At 37.6% G+C, this 22,048-nt stretch overlaps 1 protein-coding gene and 1 non-coding gene across 2 annotated transcripts; one reads left to right on the top strand and one right to left on the bottom strand.

Moving 5' to 3' along the window:
* Positions 1 to 260: 260 nt before the first annotated feature.
* On the top strand, positions 261 to 332 carry TRNAG-ACC. The gene has a single exon. It is a non-coding gene; the product is annotated as a tRNA-Gly (tRNA).
* Positions 333 to 12,319: 11,987 nt separating this feature from the next.
* LOC102517362 (T-complex protein 11 X-linked protein 2) lies at positions 12,320 to 20,666 on the bottom strand. The gene is made up of 8 exons (XM_032475223.1): positions 20,025 to 20,666; positions 17,360 to 17,480; positions 16,166 to 16,386; positions 15,286 to 15,422; positions 14,815 to 15,032; positions 14,536 to 14,717; positions 13,617 to 13,780; positions 12,320 to 12,741 (listed from the first exon to the last, which is right to left on the bottom strand). Exons 2-8 carry the CDS (start codon positions 17,462 to 17,464, stop codon positions 12,509 to 12,511), a joined length of 1,260 nt encoding a protein of 419 aa, XP_032331114.1. The 5' UTR covers positions 17,465 to 17,480; positions 20,025 to 20,666; the 3' UTR covers positions 12,320 to 12,508.
* Positions 20,667 to 22,048: the final 1,382 nt, after the last annotated feature.

The following is a 22,048-nucleotide window of genomic DNA, read 5'->3' as shown; positions in this document are numbered from 1 at the left end:
TTTCTCTCCTTGGAGGTCACACCTTTTCCTGTGCTTCTGCCTGGGCCCCACACCCCATCATACCTTCTGGCTCTATACCCAAGCCTCTAGGTCTGCAACAGGATTTCATCTCCATCATCATCTTCACCACCAAGTGGATGGGTTGTTTATGTACATTGTGGGCATGATATAGATACCAATGGAATTAAAAACTAGCTGTGTGACCCCCTCCCCCCGAAAAGCTTTTAACTCTGTTACAAATTTATTTAGAAAAATTAGGGGTGGGTATAGCTCAGTGGTAGAGTGCATACTTACCATGCATGAGGTCCTGGGTTCAGTCCCCAGTACCTCCATTAAAAAAAGTGTAACTAGATTGCTAGAATGGGAGGCCACCGGGTCTGACTAAACTGACCACAGCTGACATTCAGAGCCTGATAGAAATTTTGGGGGGAGGCCTTCTTCCCTAAGCTAAGAGAGGAAAAGTAAAACATTCCAACATAGGTGAATGAATGTGTCAGTCCTTTGAAGAATGAGGTGGCCACCAAATTATTTGAAGAAACAAACAAAAACTCCTTGTTTTACAAATCTTGTCTTTACAAGATCAGAGGTGTGGCTCCAGAAATAATCCAAAACCCACCAATCTTTTTACCACTGCCCAAACCTCCCTATTTATCCTAAGAGGCTTGTAAGTATTGAGAAAAAAATTTTTTTCTGACCTTAACGGAACAAAGTCATCCTAGGATGAACTTGACTTTCTCCTCTTATGCCTTTAAAAAAATATTTGTATGTATTCTTTTTCATTATAGGTTATTACAAGATACTGAATATTGTTCTCTGGGCTATACAGTAGAAATTTGTTTGTCTATTTTGTATATAGCAGTTTGTATCTGCTAATCCCTAACTCCTAATTTATCCCTCTCCCACTCCTTTCCCCTTTGGTAATCATAGGTTTGTTGTCTTTGTCTGTAAGTAGGTTTCTCTTTTATGAATAAATTCATTTGTGTCATTTTTTAAGACCCCTTATAATTGATATTATGATATTCATCTCTAAAAATTTTTTTCATTGATTTAAAATCATTTTACAATGTTGTGTCAAATTCCAGTGTAGAGCACAATTTTTCAGTCATACATGAACATATATATATTCATTGTCACATTTTTTTCTCTGTGAGCTACCATAAAATCTTGTGTCATCTTTCTCTTTCTGGTTTACTTCACTTAGTATGATAATCTCTAGGTCCATCCATGTTGCTGCAAATGGCATTATTTTATTCTTTTTTATGGGTGAGTAGTATTTCATTATATATATGTATATATTGTATATTTTGTGTGTGTGTATATATATATATACACACACACACACACATATCACATCTTCTTTATCCAGTCATCTGTTGATGGACATTTAGGTTGCTTCCATGTCTTGGCTATTATAAATAGTGCTGCTGTGAACACTGGGGTGCATGTGTCTTTTCAAATTAGAGTATTCTCTGGATATATGCCCAGTAGTGAGATTGCTGGATCATATGGTAACTCTATTTTTAGTTTTTAAAGGAATCTTCGTACTATTTTCTTTAGTGGCTGCATCAATTTACATTCCCACCAACAGTGTAGGAGGATTCCCTTTTGTCCACACCCTCTCCAGCATTTATCACTTGTGGACTTTTAAATGTGGACATTCTGACTGGTGTGAGGTAGTGATACCCCCTTATAGTTTTGATTTGCATAGAGAAATGCTCTAATAATTAGTGGTATTGAGCATCTTTTCATATGCTTATTGGCCATCTGTATGTCTGGAGACATACAAATTGGAGAAATGTCTATTTAGGTCTTCTGCCCATTTTTTGATTGGATTGTTTGTATTGTTGTTTTTGCTATTGAGTTGTATGAGCTGTTTGTACATTCTGGAAGTTAAGTCCTTGTCGTCTGCATTGTTTGCAAATATTTTCTCCTAGTCCGTAGATCATACACTACAATCAAGTTGTATTTATCCCAGAGTCACAAAGATGTTTCAACACATGCAAACACCACCACATCAACAAAAGGAAGGACAAAAACCACATGAACTTCTCAATAGATGCAGAAAAAATATTTGATGAAATTTAACATCCACTTGTGATAAAGACTCTTACCAAAGTGGGTATAGGAAAACATACATATTTATGACAAACCCGCAGCCAATATAATACTCAACAGTGAAAAGTTGAAAGCCTCCCTGCTAAAATCTGGACTAAGACAAGGACGCCCACTCTCACCACTTCTGTTCAACATAGTATTGAAAGTCCTAGCCGTAACAATCAGACAAGAAAAAGAAATAAAAGAGATCCTTTTGGAAGGGAAGAGGTAAAACTGTCACTATGTGCAGATGCCATACTATATATAGAAAACACTAAAGACTTCACACAAAAACTATTAGAGCTGATAAATGAATTCAGCAAGATAGCAGGTTACAAGATTAACATGCAGAAATCTGTTGCATTTCTTTATACTAACATTAAAATATCAGAAAGGGAAAGTTTAAAAAATCCCTTTTAAAATCACATCAAAAAATAAAATAAAATACTTAGGAATAAACTTGACTGAGGACCGAAAGACTTATACACTGATTACTATAGAACATTGATAAAGGAAATTAAAGATGGTTTTAAAAAGTGGAAAGATAGCTCATGCTCTTGGATCGGAAGAATTAGTATTGTTAAAATGGCTATACTATCCAAAGCAATCTACAGATGTAATGAGACCCCTATCAAATTACCCAGGACATTTTTCACAGAACTAGAACAAATAATCCTAAAATTTTTATGGAATCACAAAAGACCCAGAGCTGCCAAAACAATACTGAGGAAAAACAACAAAGCTGGAGGAATAATCCTCTCAGATTTCAGACAATACTACAGAGCTACAGTAATTAAAACAGCATAGTATTAGCACAAAGACAGACATATGGATCAATGGTATAGAATAGAGAGCCTAGAAATAAACCCACACATCTACGGCCAGTTGATCTTTGACAAGGAGGCAAGAATATACAATGAAGAAAAGACAGCCTCTTCAGCAAGTAGTGCTGGGAAAACTGGACAGCTGCATGTAAATCAGTGAAGCTAGGACGCTCCCTCACCCCAGACACGTGAATAAACTCAAAATAGCTTAAAGACTTAAACATAAGTTAGGACACCATAAATCTCCTAGAAAAGAAAACAGACTAAACATTCTCTGACATAAATCATAGCAATGTTTTCCTAGGTTTCGTAGGCAATAGAAATAAAAGCAAAAATAAACAAATGGGACCTTATTAAATGTGTAAGCTTCTGCACAGCAAAGGAAACCATAAACAAAATGAAAAGATCTCCTATGCCTTTGAGATGCAAATGTGCTACTTGGTCTTCTCCAGGAACTCTTATCTCCATCATGTTTTTAAAAAGCAAATTTCAGGAAAGGGGGTAGGTAATTTGGTACTTGACTTGCAAAGGATAAATAGAAATCTTAAGTGTCTTCTCCGTAAACATTAATGAAAAGGATTTAGCCATCTAGACAGGCGACCTTGATTTGTTTCATCTGCCAGAAACTCAATTTGAATCCAACCTCTTGTAACTAAGGGGTTTTACATTTTTGTATCTGATTCAGGACTGAAATTTTGAATGGGAACTATGAGGTCTCCATGTTTGTTTATGTGTTTGTATGTATCTATATGTGTGTTGTAGATGTGTGGTATTGCCAGAATTTATTTTTAAAAGAGCTCTATTTAATTGGCTTAAAGGAAATTAAGTACTTATATAAATACTTGGAAATATAAAAGAATCTAGCCAGAATGAGTATCAGGTTTATGTGATCTGGGAAATAATCAGTATTGAATTAATATGTGGTATTAAAGTTAGCTTAAGCTCGTGGGTTTGATTAATACTGACATGTCCTTAGAGTCATCAACAATAATACTTTTATTGTAACTAGGTTTACTAGAAATCAAATAAGACCTTATTATTCCTCCTACAAAGTGTGTCAGCAAGAAAAAGAATGGCAAACTTTTAACTAAATATAATAGAGGTAAATGAGAAGAGCTTTTAGGTACTCTAGGAATATTTCTGTTTTAGGAATGTCTGCTGTAAGGATAGTATCTCCAGATTTTGACAACATGAAACTAAACTAAGTTAAAATAAAAATTCATTCACTATCCAGGTCATTTCAAATAGGATAAAATACTGGGACATTAATTACTGGGCAGGTCTAAGTTTACCTACCTTTGTCTTCTTAGGAGAGGAAGACTAAAATGTAAGTGTGTCAATCAGGAAATACTGATACGACAAACAGTTTACAATTACTTCTTGGTGTTCACTAGAGATTAAAGCTTCGAGGTTAAAAATGATAAGGGAACATTTCAGTATGCAAGGGAAAGTAAGATGTGTGTTTTCAGCAAAGAAGTTATGGGGAATGAAAATGTATTTTGTTAAAGGAAAAAAGGTGGTTTTGTCCTAGTAATGGTTGTTTCTGAATGGATCAGAAAGTTATGGGAGATATGTGGAGAAGGAACACTGAGAGAGTTTTGTGCATGGTCAAGGTTGGCTAAGATAAGATTGAACTTAATTAAGAAGATGAATTTCAAAGGTAAACTGGTACAAAACCTGAATTTGGTTCTCTCCCTAAAGGGACAAAGTTTTCTTAAAATATTGAACTGCTTTTGGTAATAGATTGTGAATTTCTTTGTTTAAATGATCTGTATTTGCTAGTGAGATCTTTTATTGCCACCTTGGCTAAGTGAATGGGTATTGTTTCACAGTGATCTATGATTCTATTTGATCGAGTGTTTTAAAACTTTGATATTTTTGTGGAGAGAAGGGGACTCTTCTACACTGTTGGTGGGAATGTAGTTTGGTGCAGCCATTATGGAAAACAGTATGGAGATTCCTTAAAAAACTAAAACTAGACTTACCATATAACCCAGCAATCCCACTCCTGGGTGTATATCCAGAGGGAACTCTAATTCTAAAAGATACTTGCATCCCAATGTTCATAGTAGCACTATTTACAATAGCCAAGACATGGATATGATCTAAATATCCATCAATAGATGACAGGATAAGAAAGTTGTTGTATATGTATATACATATACATAATGGAATACTACTCAGCCATAAAAAATAATAAAATAATGTCATTTGCAGCAACATGGATGGACCTGGAGATTGTCATACTAAGTGAAGAATGCCAGAAAGATAAAGAAAAATATCGTATCACATCTATGTGGAATATAAAAAAAATGACACAAATGAACGTATTTACAAAACAGAAACAGACTCACAGGCATAGAAAACAAACTTATGGTTACAGGTGGGGAAAGGAGATGGGAAGAAATAATTTGGGAGTTCAAGACTTGTAGATATTAACTACTATATATTAAATAGATAAGTAGGTTCATACTTTGTAGTGCAGGGAACTATATTCTATATCTTGTAGTAACCTACAATGAAAAAGAATATTAAAAGGAATATGTGTATGTACATGTATGACTGAAACATTATGCTGTACATCAGAAATTGACACAACATTGTAAACTGACTATACTATATTTTTTTTAGAAACTGGTATTTTGGACAAACTTTCCAAAGATCAAATTCTAAATGAAGTTCATGTGACCTCTAGTTAAATTTGAGGTTTTTCAAAAGGTCCCTGGAACATCTCAAAATATTTGTTTTCTCTCCATCTCAGAGAGAGTAATATTAAACTAATTAGGTATATTTGGTATGTTAAATTAAAAGTAAAGCATTGTTAAATAAGTGGTGATAAAACTTCTTAGATTGTGTCGTATGGGTAAATGTTATTAATATATGCATTCTATAAATTATATGGAACTTTTAAAATTCTGGTATGTTTTAGAAAGTGACATCAGTCATAATGTTAGTGTATGTCACAGCTGTAACCACGTTTCTTTTCAATTGTGATGTGATAAAGAAGTCTTTAACCTTGACTTTTTAAATTTTTGTCATTTGTAGACAATTATTATTGTACTCTGATGTTTTTGCACAAATACTTTTCTTCAAGATTCATAGAAAGGATTTTTTGACAAATACAAATTCCTGATAACTTTCAGGTCATACTGCTGAACTGGGTAAGAAATTAAAGAGCTTTAGTGGAAAATCTGATGGCTTCATAAAACTGTTAACAGATTAAGACCACAGATTAGTCACATAGGACTAAGTGAACTTAATGAGTGTAGTTATAATTTTTGGTCTTTGTCTGAAATATTACTGGTTTTTAATCTGTGTTGTATATAGATATAAGGAAACCTTCAAATTACACCTCTGTAAATAGAATTGACACATCTTTTCTTTCTACCTGATCCCTCCAGATTTTGGAAACTCTTGGGTTCCCAGCAGCTTTCTTAGGTATATAAAGAAGGCCACCTCCTAACAGGTGCAGGAATCTCAAGGTATTTTGGGGACCTGGAGAAGAGAAGAATTCACCCAAGTCCATCACCCAAATCTATAGATATCACAGTCAGAATGTATGACATGCCCTTCCTGGCCTTTTAAAGTTCAGTCTGAGATTCTTTATATAAACTTCCAGCACAGCCAGTTTAAAGGAATCTATATCACACCGCCCCCACCACCACCAACTCTCCAAAATAAGAGACTATATGGCCAATTAATCAGGTATTTGGTAGAAATGAGGATAGTTTTAGGAACAACATTATGTTGTTTCAGTAAATATTAAATTCTAGTTTTGTTAATTGAGGTCTGTATTTACTGGCTAAGACTTCCCAGATAGTTCCTTGAAAAGTTTATTTATTAAAAGGACACTCTACCTTTGTTTATGAAGTTTAGCACAGTAATCCAACTTTGGATGAAGATCTGATTCTCCATGACCTGCAACTAGATTATTCATATAGGAAAAGACATGAGATGAAAGACTCGTTGCAGCCACATTGGAAGGGACCATGTCAGGCATCTCCTGAATGAACTGCTACTCCTGTTTCTGACATCTGACTTTGACTAAGACCAGCGCTACCAGACCAGGATGAGAAGAAGACATCTGAAGTAGACAGCTGACCCAAGATGCCAGACCAGCCTGCATACTGATTATTTTGCTCATACTTTTGCTTGTGAGCCAAATGTATTTCTTGGGCTCAATCATATGCAAGTTTCAAAAATAAACCCAGTTGCTGGATTTATGACCAATTACCTATGTCCAGTACACCCAGGTTGCCCTGGTGGATTTCACCTCTCCAAGGCTCTGATTGGGTGCTTTAGAAATTTTATTTTAAAAGAAAGAAAGTCCAGCACCATGCAAGCTAACATTACTGCCAATATCACTAAGTCAGATCCTTTTTACGCAGCCAATTAATGATGACTGTTTTGGCCATAAATAATCCTTTATATTAGATGTTGAATATTGGGTAGCTCCTAACAGGACCCAGTGGATTTATGGAACAAGTTTATGACCTTGCCTTTCCCCAGGTTGGCTAGGGAGATGCACAGTTGGTTTCCCTTGGGTTCAAGGTCACTTCCAGGCAGCCTTGGAAACAGCCCTTGCCAATCTGTCGATCTGCCTTTAGGGTGGGCATGCTGGTTTCTATCAGTTTTCCAATGGTATGACCATTTGGCCACGATATTTGTTAAATCATTTTATGACCCACGAAGAGTGAAATTTCTTCTCTGAACAACCTTCCTCCCAGTTTACGGGGAATACTAGGAAACTGGTTTGGTTCAGGAGGATTTTGGCTTAAATTTTTGCTGATGACATTGTTGTTCCTGCTACCAATTTAAATTTGTTTGTGGAACTGATACGGTGACAGTTTCTTGCCTTTCATACTGTGTGGCATCTGCTCGTATGAGATTAATGATGTCTAAATGATTTGAAACTATAGATCACCTCTATAGCTCTCTATAAAATAATGGGCATACACAATGCACTTGTGAGGAAAATTGGCTTAAGTTCCTTAGTGGACAACCTAGAATTGGCTGCCAATCCTTGCCTAACATTCTGCTAGTATAGCCCCCAAAAAGAGAGAACCAGACTATTAGGACAAGGCATCGAGGGACATGATGGACACTGAGGCAGACGCAGCCATCCTGGCTTCTAGGGACCAAATATTTGATCACCTAATGCTTTCTATCAAAAGATTAATGGTCCACAGGGGGAAATTATGAAATAAAATTCATATTTTATGGCAAGCCAAGAAAAATTTAAACATGAGAAATTCTTCTCTGCCCTTAGGCTCCCTCTCTCCCCCAGCTGTGCATTGTGTAACTGCATTATGCAGCGACCAGACCTCCCCCGTTGGCAGGGATACCTGCTCAACCATAAAGATGCCACATTCTCCCGGCATCACCAAGACAACTCCTTAAATGATAACATTACTTCTTGATCTTGTAAGGGGTCACATGACCCACCAGGATTGACGCTTAGATCTGGATCATGTAAACTGTCAATAATACGTCATTTGATGTACAGCCCTCTATCTCAAAAAACTTATAAAATTGTGCCTTGATTTCTAACCAGCAGAATAGTTTTCAGAGCTTTCTGAGATGCCCTTCCTGGGTTATAATCCTAAAATTTGGCTCAAATAAAATTTTCCATTTCTATCTTATATTGAATGATTCATTTTTCATCGACAATACATACTGACATCCTCTCTCTCTCTCTTTCTCTCATGCACATATACATACATAGCTTTCTTTACATTAGTGGTCAGTGACCTCCAATTTCTAAATTTTCTTCAATGAAAAATATTATTTAAGAAAATGAAACAAAATTTGCTAAATGCTTTGTTAGCAATTGCTGAAGGAGTAAGTAAAATGAAATTATGATGAAATCTCCTGCTCAGCAATCTCATCTTCTCTATCAAGTCACAGATGAATATCATAAAAAAAAAGGTATCACACTGCTGAGAAGGCCAGTGGCTATTATAAGCTTAGGTTCAAAGCAAAGATGATTTTTATTAAGATAATAAAATATTTTATGTAGTCTAGAAATATATAAAACATAAATAAGAAAATAGAAATCATGATCAATCCCTTACTCAACAGTAATTATTATGTGGCTAGTTCCCGAGAAGCCATGGTGTGTAGGGACAAGCCCAGGTACGAACATGGGGAAGGAAACCTGAGGGACAGATATGAAGTCACCAATCTGCTTCTCTGTGGAGAGAACTTGTCAGTTGATCTGCTTCAATCCTTATCAGATCTTTCACAATAGGTACTATTACCATTGTCCTATCTACAAAGAAGATGAAAGATAGAGCCAGTCAGTCACCTGCCACAGGGTATAGTACTAGGAAAATGCAAAGCAAGGACTCAAAATCTGCACTTACCCTAAAGCCCAAGGCACACCTCATGGCTCCTGGCGCCTCCGCTGCGTGAGGATGCTCTGTGACACTGATCAATTCAAAGGTCGGAGTTCTGTGACCTCTAGGTGTTCTTCATTAACTTTTAAACATTGAACCATGTTATTTTCTTAATCACAAACATCTATTAAATTTAAAATGAAACACTTTGCTTCCAAAAAATTAAAAGGAATATAAAAATGTGGGAAGAAAAATTGGCATATATATTACCTGCAAAAGGTTTAATATCCTGGTATAGAAATAACTTTGTAGAAAAATGAAATGATATCAACCTAAAATTCTCATTAAGAGCAACAAAAAGGCCAAATATAGCCATGAAAATCTTCTTAACTACAATCACTATGGAAATCCTAATGCAAAACTTGATATAATATATTAATTAAGTTTTCAAAAGTGGACAGGCTGGGGCAGAAACTATACTAAATTTTAGGTGGAAGGAGTGTTGGGAAATAGGCCCTTCTCGTATACTGTGGGTTTTCACTTGAAATTTTTATAACTTTAAGTTTTACTTGGCAGAATCCATTAAAATTTTAAAGGTTTATATTGTTTGTTTAAAATGTAAAATGTGCGCGTCCAGGAAGCTGATGAGGCCCGGCCCAGTATGAGCCCCTTTGCTATTTCTCCTTATGACCAGTATCCCTGCCCCCATTGTCTCTGCCGCCAAAGCCTGAAGGTTAATATTTTTCCCAATGTGCTGATGAGAAATTCTATTGAAGGGCCCTGTAAAGAGGCTGACACTCCAACACGTACATACGTCTCTAAACTTGTGTGTCCCTTTTCCCTACAGCCTCTACCTTCACACACCTCCTCCCAGAGCCTCTTCTGAGCTTGGGGCTCACTTCATACCGAGGGTCCTAGTGGGCCTGTAGTCAGTAAATACCACGGCTTTATGGCCTTCTGTGCAGGCTGACTGCTCTGTGCACTCACTGAAACTAAAGCTCCTGTCAGCACCACACTAAGATATTCAGTTCTTGCTTCCCCTATAGACACACAAGCACAGCTGGAGAGACAGGAAACAAGGGACTTCACACTTGGTGATGGTGAAAGTGCATTAATAGTGGTCTGTTGGAGGCCCTTGGTTGTCACACGTTTCAGAGATCACAGCATGCATGGGGTGGTGGGTACTAACGCTCACCTTGTTCCACATGAAGCTATAACTGAGAGTTTGAGGCTCAGGAGAGACGAGTAAGCTAGACAGTTAGACTAGTGACGTAAGGGCCTAGCATTTTAGATAATGATGAGGTTTTAGATGAAGTTTGTTAAAGCTGTTAACATTTCTGTGTGCTCTGCCTTGAATTAGGGGAAGAGTGAGCCATTGGCTTTTCTGCCTGAAGATGCAGTTCCAGTTAATTGTGAGATTGAAGATGACTGCTGCTGGAGACATGTCTTGACAGCAGTATAGTTAAACCTTTTCAGGCAAATCTCTGTCTGAACATTTAGGAAAATATTTAGGAACATGAAACAAATATTAATATTAATTAACAAAACACTGCTCAGACTTTGATTTTGAAATATGTGACCTCTAGACCTGAAATACTGAAACTGACTGCCCTCCTAACATACAGTGCACTACATCTCTGACTCTAGGATATCTCTGGAAGGATATACAAAAATCTGATAATGATTTCCTCTGGGTAGAGGACATGAGACCAGGGTGGGAGAGAAATTGACTTTTCACCATGTCTTTTTTAACCATGTACACATACTACCAATTTACACACACACACACACGTATATATTCCCTAAATGGTAAGCAGAATTGAATGAAGTCATCTTTCCTTGTTTAAGATTAGGATTTCTATCTCTTCCATATGGAGATAGAGAACCAACTCAGAATGTCTAAGAAATAAATTATACCAAATTTTAATTATAAAGTATAAGGCAAAGTTTCATTTCAGTCTAATGTCACTCTATTCATCTAGCTGTGTCAATCACCTGGGATCCACCCTCTAGAAAAATTACCTTCAGTGTAATGGAACTCAAATCCCATCTGTTATCATTCTTGGATTATATAAATCATACTCAGCTCTTTCCATCCCGTGAAATGGTGAAGACATTTTTTCCATCCAGTTGTAATATCCCACAAGTGAATTTCTATTTTCTCCCGTCGATCTCAAACAAGTCCAAATCAAAACTGACTTTCTTCCCTAAGTTCCTAGATTGTTGGTCTGTTGCAGTTGGCCTGAAAATGATAGGATGAATATCTACAATTTCAGAAAACAAGCCCAGATCCTTGTGGACCTAGAACATCTGTCATTTTTGATGCCAACTGAGCTGAAAATCATAACCTGGGAGTTAGAGTCTCAGTCTGCAAGTGGAAAGAAGCATGATGGTTACCCTACCCTTGAATACCCACATCACTTCTGTCAAAAAGAAAGGGGTATTCTAAACCTAAAAATGTGAAAACAGGAGGTTGATTCAGCTATGGAATGGGAACAGAGATGAACTTGATACAAATGTCAGTGACCTAAGGGCTTGGATTTGCTGTCAGTCTCAGATATTCCAAACCTGACCCCCAGGGGAGAGAGAGGGGGCAGTGGGGGGGAATCCTGCTGAGGCTGAGAACTGTCCTCAGCTGAATGCCTGTTAGCAGACAATACAGACTTTCATCCAGTCCCCGGTTTTCATACTGCTTCGTGCCCCACACTAGAACAGGAGGTGGGGACTCTTACTGTTACTGCATCTTTTTAAATTATATGGAAAATTTGGTACTGGAAATGGGGTTCTCTGGCCTCTCTTGATCTCAGTGTATTTCTGACTTCCAGAAGCCCTTACACTTCCAGAACTCATACTCTGGAAAATTCCCCCAAAAGTTTTCATAGCCCTCAAGGAAATGATTTTCCATTGGAGAAAATAACGCTAGCACCTGATGCTCTGATGCTCAAGCAGAATACTGACGAATGATCAGCCAGTGAAGGGAAAACTGAGGGCTCACTGGCTTCTTACATGGTAGGGTTTAAGCGTTTAACGGAATCTGGATTCAGTTGCAACACAGAAGGAATCGAGGTTTTCTTGCAGCTCAGTTTATTATGAAGGAGGCTGAGCCAGTTGGTGTTTACATGCTTGAACCCTGCAGCCGTGTCTGGGCTTTATTGAGGAAGAGGCTGATCTGCTGGCCACAGGTGATGTCATCCCAGGAACATGCTGAGCCCTCTCCTGGGTCCCTGTTGCCATAGTCGGGGTCCAGCACTATCAGATAGACTCCACTTCTTTCTCTTGTGCTTGAGCTGGAGGGATGATATCTTTCAGGATTTCTTCGTAGTAGGGGCTAAACACCTGCTGATTGTGATGCATTAGATTGACAAACTTCCAACCCAGTTCTGCCAACTCTTCCTTGATGAGAATAAGGCCTCCAGGGAAGTCCAGCAGAGACTCCTGCATACCATGAACCAAACAGCATTTGAGAAAAAAGCGGCTCCGCTGATCTGTGAGCAAGAAAGAGTGAAGCGAGAAAGATCAAAGAGGTTTCAGAAGAAACACACAATGTTCTTGCACTCTCTGTTCACCAAAGTTTAAATTAACTGAGATATTCACTGATCTACCCACTCATTTGGGTAAACCCCATAAATGAGATTTGTTTGTTTGTTTTATTTTGGAGGAGGGAATGCTATCAAGCTCCCAAAGACAATGCATGATCAAAAGATGTAAAGCTAGTAAATTTCTGGCTGTTCATAGTGTTATGTGGCTCTAAGTGAGCTCCTGGCATGCATTTGACTTAAAAAGAGGATCCTAGACATTGTACCTGAAATTCTAAGGACACACATAGCAGCCAGTGCACCAAGTTCAGGATCACAGATCCAAATCAGACTATGCTAAGATGCAAAAGTTAGAAGCAAGGTGGCCAAGTTCACTGCTTCCATTCTAGCACGGAATATGTCCTACAGACTAAGTTAGCATCTATTCCTTGGAGGTGTGTGAGGGTCTATATGGTAACTTAAAGCATGGGATAGAGAAGGGGTTTCACACCGTAGGTCTAGGACTATATAGTTAGACAATGACCAGTGATGACTTAGTAGGGTTGGTGGGACAGTATCTCACACCGGTAAGTTATATGTCGTAGCTGCAGATCCACCTTAAAACCATACGTTCATTCTTCAAACTGAAAGAGATTCTACTTCAATTCTGCACATTATACATAAGGAAACTAAAACCAAAAGACTTTCCCAGTGATCATGCTTTTCCATTTTTAAATGGCTTCATAACTGACTTCCAGCCAGGGTTAACTCCACTTTCTCATCTTCTACATCCTTGCCACCCCTCCCCACCACCACCACCACCACCACCACCATGGGACTCTTACCAATAATGCTACGAACACAGTTCTCTTTCTCGGCAATGTTCTGAAGTTGGCCTATAAGAGATGCTGTCTTTTCACTACTCAGGGCAGTGAGGCCCATGTTTTTGAGGCCTTGATGGATTTCATAAGACACTTGTTCACTCACACTCACCATAGCCTCTTCAGGCCTAGAAATGAAGGACAGAAAGCAGAATGGCCCTGGCATAGGGTCAAAGCACAGACAGCCCCATACCAGAGGCCAAAGTCCACTCAGAAAAGAGTTCCAGCTCTCCACCACTAGCAGACAGCAGGACTCAGTGTGCAGGTGAAATATCTTCATTGTTACCCTCAAGGTGCCAACTAATTCATACATACAGTACTATACTCCACTTCAAAGAAAACAAGATAAATTGGACGAGGGTTCAGTTCCATCCTTGGATCCACTCAGTACTGTTTAGTCCCATAAACTTTATTCAAATACTTTTTAAAGATTTTCTTAGGCATTTTCCATGGCTGTTTTCCCTACTTCACCAATTAAATTATAGATATATTGAGACCTGAATTTCTAATTCCTCTTTTTACTTTGGTTGTGGTGCCCTGCATGCAGCAAATGATCAATCAGTATTATTGACCAACTGATCAACTTCTGGATATATATACACAAATCCAGTGTCATTCATTTAAGTATATCATGACTCATTTTTAGCAAACATGATAAGAATCATTTGTAGTAAACTAGTTCCACACTCTCCTCCTTGGAAAGAATTTTTTCTCTATCCCAAGCCATAATACAGTTTATCAAAAGACACCAATGACCTCTGCAGATGGTTTCCAAGGTTCTTTGTGTCATTTGTGTTGAAGAATAAGCAATAATACATTAGCTGCTTATGTCCCCAAAAACCACATACTATTTTCAACTCTCAGAAAGATCTATGGAGCTTACCTGGGGTTAAATTCTTCCATCAGGGCCTTGGTTATATATTTTAGTTTATCCAAAAATTTAGGTGTGCTGAATAAAATGTTACCAGAGAAACTTCTGGCCACTAACAAGACTGAGGCCAGTATCGTTAATTGGTTCAACTGGGATTCTATCTCCCGCAGCCGCATTCTGTCCATCAGCAGAGTCTGGTGAGGCAGGGAAGAGCAAATTGTCAGGAGAAGAGGGTTCTAGTGAAGTATTTAATACAAAACAAAAAGGCAACATTCTAACACACATTCCTACCTCGGGAAACTCTTCAATGTCAGAATCCCAGAGAAGAAGGTTCACGTAACCCTCATACAGCACCATGGTGGAACTGGGAAGCTCTGAGTTGTTAGCTGCCCAATTTGGAGGTGAACAGGCCATCCTGGAGGATCTGGGAGAGTCAGGAGAACTTGGAGATGGTGTAGTGAGATCTATAGCCGTTTTGATTAGCCATTTTGTGGTGCAATCGAGGAGACCTATGACATACATAGAAGGGAATATTTGAATATCTTCAAACTCCAAGGCTTGAAGACTAAGGCTTGAAGATATATTCTTGGTCAATAAAGAAGTGATTTTGTAGGTCTTTCTGTCTTAGAGAAATGTTTCTTCTTCCTACCCCTTACCCAAGGAAGACAGTTTCTACTCAAAAAATAGAAAATACTCTATCACTGTAAGAAGGCAGACCCAAGGTCAAATTTCCCCTCTTCTGCCCTTAAATTTTAAACATACTGGGCTGCTTGTTGAGGAGTTGCTGGAATTTAGTTCTTTCATACTGGACAGAATGTTCCTGCAGGTAGGGTCGAAGGTTCTGGATAGTATAGTTCACCATGTCCATTTTCATCAGGCCCAGAACATGAAAGATACCCCTGTTACAGGAAGAAATAAAATGTTTACACTCTGAAAGGAAATCTAGTGTGGAGAGGTGGAACCCAAGTAAGGAGTCCTAAAATCACAGTATTTTTGAGTTAAAAGGGGCCTTAAAAACCATAGTTCTACTTCAATTTACAAATAAAGACACTCTACCCAGGGACCCAAGGCCACAGAGTGAGTTGTTGGCAGAGCTAGGAACAGATACATCTTCTGACCTTTTAGTTATCAGTCTAAAGCTCTATCCAGTCTAGTCGCTCTGTCTTCTCAGAAAAATGACCAAAATCTCAACAACTCTCTGTGGGTAGTTAGAATGATGGTGATTGAATTTCTAACTCACTGGGCATACCATTTTATCTCTTTGGGTCTTGGTTCTTCCAGCTGTGAAGCAAGGATAATCCTCATTCTTGTCCCCTCACAGGGTTTGAGTTAGGACACATAGGAGGATGTCTGGGAAAGGGCTGTTTGAAATCTCTAGAAGAAAGAATTACTGTATGCTAATGTCTTAACAGTATCATTTCTTTAGAAGGGTCTAAACTATGTAAAGATCATCAAAAGGGCCCTGAGAGTCTGATCTTGGAATATAACAGCCAATAGTCCAGAGAGGGAAAATGGAGGTATTAGTCAGTTCTTCAGTATAGAAGAGCTAGACAAGTCAGGGGCTTAAACACAGAATCTAGCCCAGAGTTTTCTGGCATAGTGTCTAAGACAGATTTCAGGGACAGTACATTCAGTTTCTCACTTCAGTAACTGCACAGGATCTGTTATGCTCTCTAGTTTTTGCACTGCTTCATCTCGGACTGGTGCACATAGCCGGATCATCAAATTGAGAATGTAGTTAGAGAGATGAGGAACATCCAGGGCCTCATGCTCTGCTTCTTGCTTGAGGAGATCCATGTCCAGGGCTTCTTCAATCTCATTTCTCAGGTAGTTCTGGCGTGGTAATAGCAGCGATAGCAAGATCTGCCCGGAAAAGAAAATCAGTGGAGCCAAATTGTTTAGAATCCCAAACATTCTGTAATGAACAACCCCCTTAAGACAAAGCCATCTCAGTCTTTGTCTTCAGGAGATCCAGAAACTAGGTCTCCAAATTTTTTATAGGGAATATTATTTTCCTCTGTTTAGGGGCCAATTATAATTTAAGGCTTCACTGGGATCAGTAGGAACAGTAGCACCATATTACTTTCTGGACAGAATGAGATAAAGATATGACTGAAAACAAGAGTGTGATAAAAGAAGTGCACCACCACAAGGTGGCTGAGGCATTCTTTTTTTCAAATTGAAGTATAGTCAGTTTGCAACGTTGTGTTAATTTCTGGTGTACAGCATAGTGATTCAATTTTATACATATATATATATGTATAGTATTCTTTTTCATTATAGGCTATTGCAAGATATTGAATATAATTCACTGTGCTATACAGTAGGACCTTGCTGTTTATGTATTTTAGACATAGTAGTTAGTATCTGCTAATCCTGAACTCCCAATTTACTCCCCGCTCTTTCCCGCCTGGTAACCATAAGTTTGTTTTCTGTGTCTGTGGGTCTGAATGAGACATTCTAAATAAAGGATAAAGACATTACTAAATTGTCTTACTTCAGAAGGCAAAGAAACTATTAAGGATCACTTAAAATAACCTTTTGACTCAAAAATATAAGTTCCTTGTTGGCAAGGGCTCTCTTATTCATCTACGTGCTTCTGAAACACATAAAACATAATGGGGGTTCAGTGAAAACCTGTTTCATTAAATGATATACTGTGTTGTTATAGCAAGATCACAACTTTCAAGTTTTATCTCATACAAATACAATGGAAGCTTTTCCATACGATCTACTTAAATAGTGGACATGTTTAGAATATTGGTAGCCATCAGCAATCAAAAGGTATAGGATGCTCAGGAACTTGCTATCCACAAATGGGAGGTTGGTTACTCACCTCCTTAACTTCTTTTAGAAGTTCAAGAGCACAAGTGAAGTTGGGGGGAATACTTGATAGCTGGTCTTCCAGATGGTCCCAAAAAGCATTGTACATCATCTCCATAATCCTGCCTTCAAGACTATAAGAAGATTAAATGAGCAAATTGCTCTTTACCCATAGAACTGATATAGGATCATGATCTCCTAAATCCAAAACAGCATTTAAGATAATGAAGGACCATTACATTGACAGGACAGGAGCTATGTTTAGACTTCAGCAGAGTTGAATAAACTGAGTTTAGTCTCAGATGTAAAGGCATTGGCCAAATTTCCTCAGAAGGATACCTCATGGTTCCAGAGAGGCTCTCTTCCTGCAGTAAGAAGAACCATGAACTAAAGGTTGAGCCCCTGAGTTCTAGCCGAGGTTCTTCATCCATCTAAATGTGTGTGCTTTGGTTTCTGTATCCATAGACTTACATCTTTGAACTAAATGATCTTTTCCTTCAGTCTTAAAAGCCAGTGAAGGATTTTCCTTCTTGATAACACTTGAAAATCTTACATGCACCTCAAACTCAGCAAGCCTAAAATTGAACTCATTATCTTCCCCTCGCAAATCTGTTCCTTATTCATGCAAGCCATAAAGCTTATCCTTTTCCCCACTAAAAAATACAATAGTAATGCATGCTTCTGTTAAAATTTTTACAAGCAATACAAAGATAAATGAAAAAAGTCAAAGTTCCTCCCCCAACACACCAATCCCATTTGTGAGATGTCACCAAATATTATTCATCTAGTGTGTAATAATTACTTCCCCTCATCCTTTTTATGCACTTGGTCACCAAATCCCAGAGATTTTGCTTCCTAAATATCTCTGGAATCCATCCCCATCTGGTCTATTGCAATAGTCTAGTAATTGGCCTTCTTGCCCCAACAAAGTATTACTCCCACAACGCCACATATTCTTGCTAAAACCGATGATTTTTCTAAGATAAAAATCTGACCATAACGACATGCTCATTTAAAGTCCTTTAGAAGCTTCCCATCACCAGCAGGATACCTGGCCTCTAAGACCCTTCATGATCCCATTCTGCTACTTCTCCTACCTTATCGTCAACCTCCTTCTAACACTCTGTTCTTCAACAATAACAAACTACTTATAATGCATATATAATCATCTTCCACCATTCTATGCTTCTGACATGTCACTTCCACTTCCAGGAGAATCCTTTTCCCCCTAGACCATCTGAAAAGCACCTATTCATACAGTGTTACCTTACCAGGAAAGGCTCCCCTGATCCTCCTCAGGCAGCTAAACATGAACATAGAACTCCATATACTAGGTGTGAGAGAATTTATCACTGCACAGGAGCTATCTATTATTTGACTGTTTCTCCTACAGAAGCTTCTTGATGGCAAAACCAGCATGTTACTCATCTATATGTCCCCAGCATTTAACATTTTGCCATCCACCTAGTAAGTAAGTACTCAATAAAGTCTGTTGAATGAGTACCTGACAAGGAGATTTCCCTTGTCAGGAATCCATAACTGTAATTAGTACGATTTTATAAGCCCAAAGGTGAAACCAATCATTGATTATCTATAGATAACAGATAACCCCAAATTCTAATTCAATCTCTTTTCCGGTATACTTTTTTGCATTACTACACTAGAATAAGGCTGTTAATAACAAAACAATGAAAACCAAGCTCTAAATAGTATTACCTCTGCTTCATTTACCCACCCCTCACTTTAATAGACCTTCACTCCCCTCCCTAGTTTTACTTTCTCTGCACCCCAGCCAGTAGAAAAAATAAATCTAACTAAGGCTCCAGAGACACCGAGGAAGATACGAGCAGGTCTGTGTTTTGGTGAAAACCCCCCTCAGTGAAGTTGTGCCCGGCATGGGTACATGTTGGCAAACTAAGAAGTGTGAAGACCGGGAGAAAAACTGATAGAGCAAGGTGCTTATGTAATAGAATCCCTGAAGTGGCAAAATAGAAGCCACTTTTTAAGGTGGCAAATTAGAAATGCTATATACAATATTGTTTCTGACAAAGAAATTTACCCATCTAACTATTAACAAATCATTAGAAGTATTCAATTCATACTTACTGAATGACTCCTATTTATGTATTGTAATATCAATATAATTAATAAGAAGCAGAATAAAGTCTAACGTTAGAGGGACATTATTTATTAGTGGGCTCACAGAATTTTGGGTTCACAGAATTTTTATTAAGCTGATTATGAAGCAAAAATGTTCCCTGACATCACTTATCCCATGAAGAGTTGGCAATACCACTATTAGAAAGGCAATCTTTTCACCCTTACTTGGTCAATCTGTAGATAATTAAAAGAATAATGAACTTCTAGGAGCTACTTCCTTCAAAGCTGTCTGAGAAGATGTGAAATTCACTGTGTTTCATTGCTAACTGGGATACCAAAATTAACATTCTGACAGTAATTGCATTGATTTATTCCCTGTTTAAATATAATTATTCTGCTTTCACTCTATTAAACTAATAATTACACTGATTACTCCTCTGTTTTATTTGTTGGTACCATTTAAGACATACTCAAACATTAACTGTATTAATAAAAATGCTTCAAACCTGATCAAAAGTCATTTGTGCTATGTACCTATGCCAGGAGGAGTAAAATGGAAAAAATAGAAGAGTCTGTACCTGTTGGGAGGTAATACACTCTCTTCCACATAAAAATCTTGATTTACCACGATTTCATGAGCAATGCTAAGCTTAGAAACTTCGTTAACTGTCTCTATCAGATCTGTGACAGAAAGAACTTCATGTTGACTCTCTGGAAAAAGGCATAGCAGTCATCAACAGGGAACTCACACAAAAAGAATTTTTATTTTATTTAGAGATTCACTAAGCCCTGTAAAACCCTCAAATTTAGATTTATCAAACAGATCTTACACAAACTCAATCATTTCAGTATTTAAGGTTTTTCCGAACTCTTTGCTCTTCAACATCTCTGGAAACTCAGAGAGGTCAGACATAAGGAAGTTAGTTTACGAAAAACATTAGCGAAGATGATTTCAAAGACTTTTGCCTGAAGTGTAAAAACAATCAGTAAAATACAGCAAAGGAACGGTGCATAAGTTATGGTTTATAAAATAAACCTTTATCTAAAACTTACTGTTTCTACTATCCTCTTCCTACCTCTGATGAGACAGGGAGAGACATAAAATGAGTCTTCTTACAGATAACACCACAAATCTTACTAGATGGCTCTAAAGCTGAACCGTTCTTAAAACATTGTTCTAAAATCTGGAGATTCCACAGACCAATACAATTTCACACACACAAAAATGAGTGACTGACAGTGATTTGCCAATTTTAATTTTTCCACATATAGGCATTGCGGCAAAAAAGAAAAAAAAACTCACCTTACCATCATCCAAATAATCATTTCATTTAAAAAGTGTATTTTAACATTTCAAAGGGCAAAAAAGAAACGAGTCAAAATACAGCAACCGTTTAAATTGCATCAATTTAACTTTATTTTAAAAGTTCATTTGCAATATCTTTGTTTTATTTCATTCAAGATTAGTAAGAACTTTGTCACACACTAGCACCAGAATTTCTGAACCACTGTTCTGAGTTCATTATGTAATCACCAACCCCCACCAACCCGTCCAACCCCCTCTCCACCACATCCGCAGGTTCCCACATCCATGGGATCAAAGATATTAAAATAAAGAATGCCAGAAAATTCCAAAAGGCAAAACTTGAATTTTTCCCCAATGATATTTACATATCATTTACACTGAATTTTGCATTATAAGTAATCTAGAGATGATTTAAAGTATCCAGGAGGCTGTAAGTAGGTTATATGCAAATACTACACCATTTTACCTAAGGGACTTCAGCACCAGGACTTTGGTATCCTGAGGGGTGGAGGGTCCCGGAACCAATCTCTCATGGATACAGAGGGATAGCTGTAAAGATTGCTTAATTACAGCTGAGATACACAGTCAGCACACATAGTAGCTATAATTATTAATTGATATACAAAATAAAGCATGCAATAAAACTATTTTCTCACTCACTTTCAATATTGTTCCATAATTTGTTCAGAGAGAACTATTTATAACCAAAATATAAGACTCACATAAAAGAATTCTAAAACTTTCAGCAAGGAGATGATCTACTTATGCATATTTACTTCTCATTTAAAAAGTCTTTCAACAAAAGTTGGTACCACCAATCTACATTTCCGTCCTACCCTAACTAAAAAGCTACATATTTGTTAAAATGTATCTTTTAATCAATTCAGTAAGCCATTTATTTAAGAGACACTATAAACTAATAATTATGCCATTCTGTTTACTGACAGTGACCCTAAATGGCCACTAGACAGACAGACATGATTCAACTTAACAGTATTGTGGCTTCCGACTATTCTTCCCATTTCTGTCTTCAAAAGTTTAGATCAAAGTCACCACATTTGAACAGATCTTCAGATTGATGTTTGGTTAAATTCATTGTAGATTATAGTAAGAGAATTGCAATTTGAGTTCCTATGAGGTTGGACCAATCAAACCAAAACCTCAAATAAATGCCTATCATAAGGCTTGGAAGATACCTCATGCCTTGGTGTATACAGAAAAGCACTATTACAGATCTAAAAAATTTTACCCTATAGCAGTGATAATTCTTATGCCAACAAATGTTGCTGGAAAAGG

Source organism: Camelus ferus, chromosome X, assembly GCF_009834535.1.
Source record: "Camelus ferus isolate YT-003-E chromosome X, BCGSAC_Cfer_1.0, whole genome shotgun sequence".
NCBI lineage: Eukaryota > Metazoa > Chordata > Mammalia > Artiodactyla > Camelidae > Camelus > Camelus ferus.
Note: the sequence above shows the minus strand (reverse complement) of the source record. Positions and strands in the feature narration are given on the sequence as shown.

Coding starts and splice junctions, on each gene's coding strand:
- LOC102517362 (XM_032475223.1), bottom strand. CDS start 17,464: ATGGAGATGATGTACAATGCTTTTTGGGACCATCTGGAAGACCAGCTA. Junction 15,423..16,165: donor GATCCTGTGCAGTTACTGAA/GTGAGAAACTGA, acceptor TTCCTGTAACAG/GGGTATCTTTCATGTTCTGG. Junction 12,742..13,616: donor CTGTGTTCGTAGCATTATTG/GTAAGAGTCCCA, acceptor TCTTGCTCACAG/ATCAGCGGAGCCGCTTTTTT.